Below are 12,300 nucleotides of genomic sequence, written 5' to 3'. Positions count from 1 at the left end.
CAGGAAGAATCAACTAAAAACCTTAGAAAAAAAGAAAAGCGTTCATTCCAAGCAGAATCTTTGTAAATTGCACAAAACAAGATGATAAAGTAAGCGTACGCATCCCAAAAGAAGAATCTCTTCATTTTCTTTGCTTTATACCAATTTGGTTTCCTGTCCTTTTCTTTCATCATAATACCCATTCTGTCCTACTTTTTTTTTTTTTTTTTTTTTTTTTTTTTGGATGTTGCACAGATTTTGTTAATTTAGGCAATGTGCATTGTAGAAAAGCATTTAGAATTAATAGCTAACAGCCTGTGACAGACTTTGTTAACGAGCGATGAATGAGCCACTAAACAGAAAAAGCAGAAACTTAGCTGTAACAACTACAGATACCTAACTTCATTAAATTTTTGCAACTGATTTAGTTTGATCAGAAAACACCCCATCGATCAAGATGTGTATCTTATGCCATTTTAGTCTAGGCCAAGGATTGTGCAACTGAAAGTAATAAACATCCTAGGTATAGTACGAAGGACAGTGTAGTCATTTTAACAGAAATAAAGCGAAAAAGAAAGAACCAAAAGAAAGCTTGAAATGTGCTCTCACCCTTCTTCACAAACTTTCTCTTCTTTAATTTCTTTTTGATTTTCCTTCGTGTTTAAGTCTTCACATTGTCTCCCTCATTCCTCTTCTTCCTCATTTCCCATTTCCATTTTCATAATTCATTTCATATAGCTTCTCGTCTCTCTAAAACAAGTAGAATTTGCAAAAAAAAACAGCTTTTTATTTTTGCAACTCCTATGGCAGATCATACAGACTCTCCTTATGCCCATCCTCATCCTCATCAGAGGTTGGTTTCAGATGTAGATACTGCAAAACCACAAACTAAGCCAAATCCGCCGAGTAAGTTCTTCTCACATTTTCTGTCAAAATCTGTCTTAGTTGGAATTCTACTTGTTTTACTGCCACTTTTTCCATCTCAAGCTCCTGAATTTGTAAACCAGACCATATTAACTAGAAGTTGGGAGCTTGTACATCTGCTTTTTGTCGGTATAGCTGTATCTTACGGTTTGTTTAGTCGAAGAAACGTAGAAAATGAGAAAGAGAATCATTCGAAATTTGATACTACTCAATCTTATATGTCTAGAATTCTTCAAGTTTCGTCCGTTTTTGATGATGAAATGGATAACCCATCTTCTTCTTCTGGGTCTGATGAGAACAAGATCCAGACATGGAATTCTCAGTACTATCGTGGTAATTCAACGGTTGTAGTTGCAGAAACCGGTTCTCTTCTTGATGAACATAATAGAACAATTAGTAGTAGTAACTTTATCAGTAATGATAAAAGTAGTCATAAACCTTTGATATTGCCTGTAAGGAGCTTGAGATCTCAAGTTCCGAAGGTAGATGAAACTAAACCAGTTGTTCGGCAATCCAGTGGATTGTCGTCTGGGTCGCTAAGTAGGTCGGGTTCAGGTGTAAAAATTCCTTCTCAGGGTAGTCTTAGTAGAACTAGAAGTGGTGAGAAAATGGGAGGTTTAGATCCTTCTATTTTGGAGGAGAAATTGAAAGAAAATGTAGTGCTTCCATCTCCAATTCCATGGAGATCAAGGTCCGGTCGATTCGAGTCGAAGGACGACGTGGGTGGCGGTGGAGGCGGCGGCGGTAGCGGTACTCCACCTTCATATACTGTTCTTCCTCCATCAGTTGAAGAATCTGAAGTTGACAGAGTTAATTCCTTTGTTCGTCGGTCCACAATACCATGGTCATCTCGGCCTAATTCAACATCTCCCTCGCCAAGGAAGCTTTCTCCTGCACCATCTTTTTCGTCAGAGATTCAAGCTAAGAATTCCGAAGATTCGGGCAAGAGGAGGGGTTATTACAAGTCTTCTCCTCCGCCACCTCCACCCCCTCCTCCGCCAATGCTTCACAAATCTCCGCCAATGGTCCCGTCTTATAGGCCAATTGGTGATCAGATTGCATCAACAATGACATTTGGTGAGGAAGGTTATAATTCTGCCAGAAGTTTCCAAAATGAATTGAAAGATTTTAGCAGGAACAAGAGGGAGGGCTTACCACCAAGTAGAATGAGTGTGAGTTCTTCGGTGAGGGATTCTGAGAAACCTGAAGCAAAATCCAGGCACAACAGTTTTGACGGGTCATCTTCATTGCTGGGAAAATCAGTTCGAACTGTTAGATTGAATGAACAGATGCATGAATACGAACGAGCAAGAGATGTTGAACCAGTCTACGGTGGAGGCAGCAAGGCAGAAGTATTTGAAAGTAACTCCTACACTGAAAAATCTCCGCGAGAAGTTAGTCCTCCAAAGCCACCTACATTCCGTAAGTATCCAAAGGAAGAAAAGAAGAAACAGATTTTCGAGCATGTACTCGCAGACTCTGACGAAGAAGGAACTGATTTCGAAACAAATGCAAGCCAAGGAAACTCTGACGCTGAAGAATCCATCATGAACAGCAACTCTGTCAGTGAAACTAGTCCTCCAAATCCAAATGAGGTTGATAAGAAGGCAGATGAATTTATAGCCAAGTTTAGAGAGCAGATTAGACTTCAGAGAATAGATTCGATTAAGAGAACCAGTGGGAAGAAGAGTGTTATGAGAAACTCAACACGGTAACATCGAAATTTCTTCTTCTTCTTTTACAAAATGGATTTGTAATTGAATGTTCTTCGTTTTCTTATGTTCTTTCTTAAGTTTTTGAATTTTACAGTGTAGTGTCAATACAGATATCTCTATATGGTTTACAGTCAATCAATCTTCTTTGTAAACCAACCATGAAACATTGGATTGGAAATGAAAGTGTCTTTATATGAACTGACGTTTCTTCGTTCCACGCTTGTTCTGTATTTTCACGGTTCAGTCTGAGTTTGAAAGTATTGCCAGAGATCCAGACGAATCTATGACGAAACACTGGCATAAAGACGTTCAGGGTTCAGGAGCTACTGCTACTGCTGCATTTTACTCTTTAAAAGCTGCAGATCTACATTCCATTTTACCAGCACTTTCGTCAGAGGAGCTAGAAACAATTTCAGTTCACCCTGCAGGCTGCAATGCATTGCAGTGAAAACATGTTTATTGATCTTTAAGTCAACAATGAAAATATGGAATGTGCATACAAATTATTTACTCAGGTAATTGCCAGCCAAACAATCTGTTCAAACGAAAAAAAAAAAATCACAAAATAACAAAGAAAAAATTGAAGAACAGCAATACCCACAACTCTGCACTCATGAACGAGTCGTCAAGGCTTGATTATAAGACATTCTAGCTGATAGAGACCTTGCAAATGGTACTCCTAATTTATTACCATTTCCCTTCTGCAGTGAATTCCTGTCCATTGTCCTTGACATTGCTGGGTTAATCCGACCGGATTCAATTCCATATTTCCCACCACCAACTTGATTGTGTTGCTCCAGCGAGACACGCTTCACCGGATGTGGTCCTACATTAACTGCCTTTTCATACCGGCAACTAAATAATCCGGCTCCTTTTCGATTACTTGTGCTTTGGGTGCTCATTTTTGTATCAATGTTATTCATGAACCTAGCATCCTCGTGATCTGATGGGGCGGCGACTGAGAAATTTGACACAGACCCTCTGTCGAATCCTTCAGCCGTAGTCACGCTCCAGTCAATGCTCATTTCGCTTGGTTCGTAACACTCTGTTGGTGCTATAGACGGTGTCGTCTCATCAAGACTACGTCGGAAATGTGTACCAATCCCGCCGTACCGCCTACCGTCATAACTCGAAGTCTCATCCAGGGAGTCCCTCCGACGATACATTGGAAACATTGTTGATTGAGTTGAGAAGCTCTCAATCTCAAACAAGTCGGAGCTTGCATCACTCATTACATCATCGTCATTTGGTCGGAGTTTCGGACTCCCCGGATAATTGAAACTCCGGCGGTCACTCTCTTCAGGAAATGACATTAGGACTCGTCGTTGAAGATCTGTAGACTTTCTTAGACTAATTGGCTCTTCTGTTGGCTGAAAAACTTCTAATGATTCTCGGGGTGGATCGTCGAGCTGCTGGATCATCAGTACAGGCTTTCCACCATTGAAATTTGCTTTAGTGGTAGCTGAAATAGGAGCATTTAAGATAGGAAATGAAAAGGCACCACCAGCGCCACCACCACCACCACCTCCAGTATCATTACTGAATGATCTGTTCCATCGTTTTTCCGGTAGGAAATCATCGGAATCCTTGACTGGAACTACTTCTTGTACTTTCACCCAGTTATTATGTGCTTTCTCTCTTTCAAACTCCATTGTAGCTTTGATATAAACATCTTCCCCGGCGGAACTAGAAAAGCTTTGTTTCTTAAAACTAGTACCAGTACTAGTATTGCTAAGTTGCACAACCTGACTACTTTTGTTGTGTTCAGAGATATCTTCTTGGACTTGCAGTGATTTACTTCCGGTGCATGGGCACTTTCGGCCGAAAAACCATTTAGATGACGAAGAAGAAGAATTAGACAAGGCTCTGTTCATTTTCCTCTTGTCGTCTAACCGGAGATTTTTCATAGAAACAGCAATAGAACCTGGTGGATTTGAGAGTAGACCTGTCTGACTGTTCCAGCTAGCTTCAGATGACGCTGTTGGTGTTGCATGGAAAGACCCACTTCTAAAATTCCTCGCATAATTAGTCGAAGAACCATCAACAGAAGAAACGGCAGATAGTCTAGGATTCGCCATTGAAGTTTCATCATTTCTATATACACAAACTCTACCAAGACTCGGGCCCATAGTCGAAACATTGTTGTTTAGTTCTTTCCGATCTTGAACATCATTGAAGTATCTCTCAGCTTCAAATATGTTGAGTTCGGAATCAGGAACATTACTTTCTTGTTTTTGATCTTTCGGAGGTAGATATGTAGAGAATGATGCAACTCTTGATTGAGGTTTCAACGGATACGGACAAGGGTAATTTGGCCGCGGAGGATTGTTATTGCCTGCAGCAGCTACTGATGAGTTTAACATGGCTCTTTGAGACATGTTGCCATTTGAGGTTATTGCATCTATTGAGTACCTTTCCATCTCTTTCACTAGGCTATTTATAGATTTTGCTTTTGTGTGTGTATGTATGTATGTATATATATATATATATAGTATGTATGAGCAGATCTGTACGTTAACGACCTGGGATCGAAACTCGTCTATAATGGGGTATGGATATGCAGTAGACTTGTTGAAAGAGATGGAGTTTTTGTAAGGGAAACCAATGACTGAAAAGGGAACCTAAAAATAGTTAGGGAAAGAAAAGAATGGGGTATAAGTAATAGATGTATGCAATTTGTCTTCTACTACCAAACTGTATAAATCATGAGACAACTTAACTGAAATAATTCAAGAACAGAAAACCAAAAAAAGGCGAATTGCCAAGACAGTTGTAACTTCACTTAGACTTATCTATCAGAACAAATAACTCATAACTGTCATAATCTTTATCTGCAACCAGATTGAAGCTACACGCAATGTGCATACTATTATAAAAGAGTTTTCAGTGTTTGGCCCTGCTTGTTATTTGGTGAATTCTAGCATATGCAGGTTCGAATTTTGTTGTGAGAATTTGCAGCCAGTTGCAAAATTCAAGAAAATAAGCACTCATGAATCAAAAATCATTGGAAGTTGCACCACCAGTTTTTTTTTTTTTTTAAATTAGTATCATCACCCTAAGACTTTACCATTGTGCAACAGTAACATCAATCACCTGTTTGTTGTTGAAACCCAAAATAATATGAACTGCAAAAACTTATTAGATTTAAGATGCCTGTGAATTTTTGCAGCATATCGAACAGTAGAATCGATAGACAAGTGTGGTTGTTCTAGACATCTAGGTGCGTATTCCAGATCCAAGACAAATTGATGTCATTTATGAGAAACCAACCTCTCTGATCAAAACAGTTCATGACCAACCTTCACTATCATGTCCATACGGACCATACTCTTGAATTCATTTTAGACTTTTGTAAATTGTGACAATCTTCTTGTCCCCTCGATCAAAAACATTATCTTTTCAATGATAGATATTTAACAGCACATTAAGTATTTGATCTTGATCTTATACATGATTACCATCTTGTACCATACCATAAAAACGAAATCTATCTATATCGTTGGAAAATCTATGGGACAAGTCTTTTAAGTCACATGACTTGCCACCTAATATTTTGAATTTGAACTGTTTCTCTCTTCTTCTTTTTTTAATGTATATAGAGTGCGTTTATTTATTTTTGTGTAAACAGGCAATTCATCATTTTACAATCATTTGTTTGGACGATAACAACATTTAGAGAGTAAAATGAAAAAAATGATATTACATCATTTTCCATGAATGGAGGTAGTATTACATTTCTGCGAATATATTGTCTCAAAAGTTAAAACAGAATTTCAGAACGACTCTTACAAGTAAAACATGTTTCTCCGAAGCAAAAAAAAAAAAAAAAATTGCATGTGGATTTTGAAATTTACTTTTTTTGCTCCCGGTTGCTAAACAGGCTATTAGTTTCCGGTACCTTAGAAATAACAACTGTGGTTGGTGTGTAGCCCACTTGCGCAGGGCTTGCTTGCTTGCCTGCCGATATAGATTGGGGCACGGGATGACACCAATCTAAATCCCCTTATTCTCAGGATTGGATAACTGGTTGGGATGCATGCCAAACTAAAGATTAAACACTAGTCATGTCACCAGGCGTGCGTGATTGCATGGCCAGTTATATTTTCCATATATTCTTTAAAATTAGTTCTATTGCATTTGGATTTGATATAGAATCTTGTAGTGATTTTTTTTGGATACAACACAGATATGATCTTCGTATAATCAAAGGTAAAGAAAAGAATAAAAATGGGGAAGCATAGTATGCATCCGACACAATAGAACAATGCAGAGTGTTTTATTCGAGAAGATAAGGGCATTGAATGTGAAAAGCCATAACCCTTGCAAAAACAAAATAGAATACTCGAATGAGAACTATATATATAATCTGACTGAATAGCAGCCACATATAAGTAATCAGTGTGGGATCCTGATGTGATCTTGATCTTGATGTTCATAATGCAGCTCTTTATGTCTACGAATTATTCAAACTTAGCTAGACATTTTCCATCCAAAATCCTGTATTATATCGTATGCATATAGAATTCATAATAGATTACTTTTGAGAAACCAAACAATAACAAACAGCTGTTTCAACAAGAACTAAAAGAAGATAGATCAAAGAGCCTAATATGCCATGATACTTGCTTTGTCTCTTGCAAACCTTTCTCATGCGTTTTGACAGTGTTGTCTTGTCAGTAGTAGTCACTCATTTCTTATCATATGATCACTTCATTCACTTATAGCTAGCTAGGGACTAGGGTGATTACTAGTGCTGACTGCTGGCTTAGCCCACAAATACACGTGCTCAAACAGTCAAACCTTTTCTCATTTTCTGTTCTTTAGCAATGTTATTACTACTTACATTGGATTCTTTTTTGTCATTCTTTCTTGTTTTGGTTCCCTTAGCAAAATCCACTGTGCTACAAATCACTCACGGGATGGCTCGTTTTATCTCTTCTTCTATCCATTATGTTTGCAATTTCCTGTATGGTCAGAAGAGGTTGAGCAAATAACACTAGGATTTCCATACTGTCCATACGCATAAAGCAATGCTTATATGATTAGTTTTGCACCTACCTTAAAAAAAAATGAAATTTCTCCATTGGAATCTTTTTTTAAAACGTAACATGATCTAAACTGAGAATGTCATAAGTTACAAGATCCCAGATTATCAAAACGACAGCCAAACTGCAAGACTTGCCACAAGACTACTTTCTCTCTTTTGATAAAGAATTATATTATTGAACTTAGTTTGCAAGATAAGCATTAGGGGGTTTGTTTTCCACCTACATATTTGTTATCCACTAAAAGGCTAACAGTACAAATCATTGAGAAGACTCTTGTCAGTGCTTTAACCACTATTGCAATGATTTACAAAATGTAGTTATGGTAATGTACTATGTGGCCACAAAAAGAAATATTGGTCGGCAATCTAAGTATTGACAAGTAATTTTCCCAGGCAAAAAATCACCAAAATAAAACAATAAATGAGGTACGTATGGTTTATTTGATTGAGCTAACAGTCAAGTGGCTCTTGCTGGGGTAAGTTGCCGACTTGGTGCCTGAACAAAAACAACCGCAAATAAAGACTGGAGAGCAACAATAAATGTCATGCAGTTATGTATGCAATACAAAATCGAATGACTTGATCAGTAACTCTCCTCACAGCCAACATGTTTAGGGCTCAAAGGAATGAACGATGCATGTTGACCGACATAACATGTGGTGACACTATATACTATATACATAACTGCGATTTTCTATGCTCCGTAGTCCGTACAGATCAGAGAAAGATTGGAGAGGATGAAGGATTTGTGGTGAGGGCAAATGCAACAACACCAATTGACATTATTTATAATTTGTACTGATCTCTACATTCTTCCCGCCCACACCAAATCAATCAATTCCCATTTAAAAGAAATTTAATTTGTTAATAATGATTCGTAATAAAGTAGAGGGCTCCATTGATATGAATAGAATAACATGGATATAAAAAATTAAAAAAATTCAGGTTTGCATGAGAAAAATGAATTATTAGAATACAATTTGGTGAAATTCATGTTTTTCCAGCAGATATCCTAGCCCCGGGGAAGGACTTTGGAAGAGGATATCTCAGACTCACTGTACCCAGGGCCCGGAATATTCCTCTATGCAGATACATGGTGAATAGTGCTGAATGCCTGTAAATCTATGAATTACAAGGTTACCAGGTTAGTGATGAATTACAGATTATATCGGATACAGTTTCCTGTTGCAGGGCTGATACAAGTTCGATACACGACATTAACTGCACTATTCATGACTTAAAAATCTCAAATACGCCGGTAGAATAAAATATTATGCTCTTGATGACCAAAATTATTTGCATTGGCCGTATATCTGCACCAAACAGTATATGTCGCATGAGATTCATCCTGACTTAGATTTTAAAAAATATCAAGGATGAACTGGATGCATCCTGATGTAAATTAAATATAAGAAAAAATATTTGAAAATGGGTAGGATGAAACTGTTTACATCCTGACTATTTTTACATTTTTGTCCATTTAAACAGTATCAAAATCTAAATGTTCTTTTCACCCAGGAGTTGTTGATTTTGGTTTTTTTAACCAATTTTGTGCTAAATAAAACCATATATATGCAAAAAATTCACTTCATAAATTACTGAGGAAGGATCCTCTCATACTTTTATTATCACACTATCTCACATGTTGGATGTCATTTTCGTGAACAAAAACCAAACCGTAACAGATTTAAAGCTAATATTTTGAGGATATGTTCATGTTGATGGTGGTCTTTAGCTTAGTGTTAAAACCGAAAACCTTAGTCTAAGGTGACGTCATTCTGTAAGGAAACGGAGCCGTGAGTACCAATATCTCCACTAACACATTTATTGAGCCTTTCAATACGTCTACGAGAAATATACCAGGGTACCTTTTTTTACATATATGCTATGTTCCACAGCAGAACCCTCAGTATAAACTGGCATCATCTCCGCACATGCCGTATATTCTAATTAGGGTTTCGACATGCTAAACCCTAATTTCCACACCAAGGAGGCCATAACCAAACTACCGCGCCAAAGGCATGCCAACCATGCCAACCGAACCGTCGCGCCAAAGGCATGCCAACCATGCCAGCCGCACCACAGCGCCAACGGCGTGCCAACCATGCCAGCCCACCACCGTGCCAACGGCATGCCTCCGCACCAAAGGCATGCCAACCATGCCAGCCGCAACCGTGCCAACGACATGCCAACCATGCCTCCGCAACAAAGGCATGCCAACCATGCCAGCCGCACCACCGTGCCAACGACATGCCAACCATGCCAGCCACACCTTCGCGCCAAAGGCATGCCAACCATGCCAGCTGCACCACCGTGCCAACAACATGCCAACCATGCCAACCACATCTCCGCGCCAAAGGCATGCCAACCATGCCAGCTGCACCACCGTGCCAATGGCATGCCATGCTAGCGACATCTCCGTGCCAAAGGCATGCGAACCATGCCAGCCGCACCACCGTGCCAATGGCATGCCATGCCAGCCGCACCACCGTGCCAATGGCATGCCATGCCAGCCACATCTCCGCACCAAAAGGCATGCCAACCATGCCAGCCGCACCGCCGTGCCAATATCATGCCATGTCAGCCACATCTCCGCGCCAAAGGCATGCCAACCATGCCAGCCGCACCGCCGTGCCAATGACATGCCATGCCAGCCACATCTCCGCGCCAAAGGCATACCAACCATGTCAGTCGCACCATTGTGCCAATGGAATGCCATGCCATCCACACCTCCGCACCAAAGCCATGCCGGCCATGCCTCCGTGCCGCTGGCTACCAAACGAAAGGTTGCAACGATCAACGACCACCCTTCCTTCTGAGATGCAAACCTGAGCCGTCCAAGTTCACCACCAAACGCGTGGAAACTTTTGGCCTAATGCCAAGCCATAATTTTGGCCGCGCCTAAACTATGCCAAAACCCTAATTTTGGTCACGCCTAAAACTATGCCAAAATCCTAGCTTGGCCGCGCCTAAACCACGCCAAAGCTACGCCGGCCATGCCTCCATGTTGCTGGCTGCCAAACGAAGAGTTGCAACAATCAATGGCCACCCTTCCTCTGAGATGCAAATCTCAGCCGTCCAAGTTCGCCACCAAACGCGTGGTAACTTTTGGCATAATGCCAAGCCCTAATTGTGGGCGCGCCTAAACTATGCCAAAACCCTAATTTTGGACGCGTCTAAAACTATGCCAAAATCCCAGCTTGGCCGCGCCTAAATCGTGCCAAATCCACGTTGTCCATGCCTCCATGCCTCTGTCTACCAAACGGAGGGTTGCAACAATCAACGACTACCCTTCCCTCTGAGATGCAAATCTCAGCCGTACAAGCTCGCCACTAAACCAAAGGACTTGTGGCAACCTTTGGCTACGCTGCTAACTCTTTGGCCACAACGCACTCTTAGCTATGCTAATTCTATGGTCACAGCACCAAACCCTAATTAGCCACGCCAAGAGCATGTGCAAGCCATGCCAGCACCGTGGCCACGCCACTTGCTACCAACGGAAGGTAACCATAATCAACGGCTAACCTCCCTCTCAAGATGCAAAATCTCGACTGTCTAAGGTCACCACCGATCCGGAAATCCTCCCAATCTAAACTTGCCAAACAATAGCAACATGCTACACAAAACACACGAGACATCAAAACATGTCACAAACTGGGGGATACTCATCAGGGTATTGGTCTGGCGGTTTACAGCGTGCGACATACACTACGCCCGTTACAAGAAAGTATCATAAGAGTGAGGCGGTTAGTAAATACAAGAAGTAATGGTGAAACGTTTCCTTCATTATGGAAGCATCAATTCCAGGCGTTACTCGTTACCGCTTTCTTCCATTTACTCAACCGTTTCCACTTCTTACGAGACCAGGGTACAATTCGTTGCGACTTGTATAAATAGGTCTCACCTATTTCCACCAAAGGACAGGTTTTTGGTCAGGGGAATACAACACTCAGAAATCACTTGTTAGCTTTCCCGTCTGTTAGCTTTCCACTTTCTGATACAAGTCGTCAAACAACTACTTTTCCCGAATCAACTATTTTGGTCTCAACACTCTCTTCGCTTCCCTCCCTAGACCAACCCTTCTCCTTCACTTTGTGACCGAAGCAAGTATGGAACGACCATTTCTTGGTTTAGGCTGGATTTGTACAGATTGATCTCTCAAATCAAAGTACTCTCTTGCAGTACATTGTTTAGGATTTAGACTCGTTTCTCACCCACACACTCGAAAATACCAAAATCAGCAGAAATTGTTTTCACCCTCAAACAGTTCCTCTTGCCAATTTTTACGTACCTACCAAAAATGAGCACATTCGACATATAAAACCTCACAATCTACCGTTCTTAATTTCGACGGCTAGAAATCGATTGATTTTCAAGGGCACATTTTCAAAATAGTGGATGGTGGTGTTATACGTCTTGGAAAATACACTCATTTTTCGTAGGTATGTAGAACTTGGTAACAAGAACATATCCCCAAAATATTACCTTCACATCCGTTACAGTTTGTTTTTTATTCGAAAAAATAACGTCCAACATGTGACATAGTGTGATAATAAAAGTGTGAGGGGATCCCTCCTCAAAACTTTCTTACCAGAATTGAAGAAATTCTCTGCTTTCTCACAACCAACAAGACTG

At 40.3% G+C, this 12,300-nt stretch overlaps 2 protein-coding genes across 4 annotated transcripts; one reads left to right on the top strand and one right to left on the bottom strand.

Annotated features, from left to right (window-relative positions):
- The first annotated feature begins 782 nt into the window (after positions 1-782).
- On the top strand, positions 783-2,618 carry LOC113274129. The gene has a single exon (XM_026523614.1). It carries the CDS (start codon positions 783-785, stop codon positions 2,616-2,618), a length of 1,836 nt encoding a protein of 611 aa, XP_026379399.1.
- A 53-nt stretch (positions 2,619-2,671) lies between these two features.
- LOC113321216 (protein PHYTOCHROME KINASE SUBSTRATE 4-like) lies at positions 2,672-5,160 on the bottom strand. 3 transcript variants are annotated; one of them, XM_026569096.1, is made up of 2 exons: positions 3,216-5,160; positions 2,672-3,047 (listed from the first exon to the last, which is right to left on the bottom strand). In XM_026569096.1, exon 1 carries the CDS (start codon positions 5,036-5,038, stop codon positions 3,230-3,232), a length of 1,809 nt encoding a protein of 602 aa, XP_026424881.1. In that variant the 5' UTR covers positions 5,039-5,160; the 3' UTR covers positions 2,672-3,047; positions 3,216-3,229. The 3 variants fall into 3 exon arrangements, with proteins under 3 accessions (XP_026424881.1, XP_026424884.1, XP_026424892.1); XM_026569099.1 differs by having other exon boundaries at positions 2,704-3,047; positions 3,220-5,160; XM_026569107.1 differs by having other exon boundaries at positions 2,931-3,047; positions 3,310-5,160.
- Between the last annotated feature and the right edge of the window lie 7,140 nt (positions 5,161-12,300).

The sequence above is a fragment of the Papaver somniferum genome, chromosome 1, assembly GCF_003573695.1.
Source record: "Papaver somniferum cultivar HN1 chromosome 1, ASM357369v1, whole genome shotgun sequence".
Lineage (NCBI taxonomy): Eukaryota > Viridiplantae > Streptophyta > Magnoliopsida > Ranunculales > Papaveraceae > Papaver > Papaver somniferum.
The sequence above is the reverse complement of the archived record's forward strand: the minus strand, read 5'-3'. Positions and strand labels throughout refer to the sequence as shown.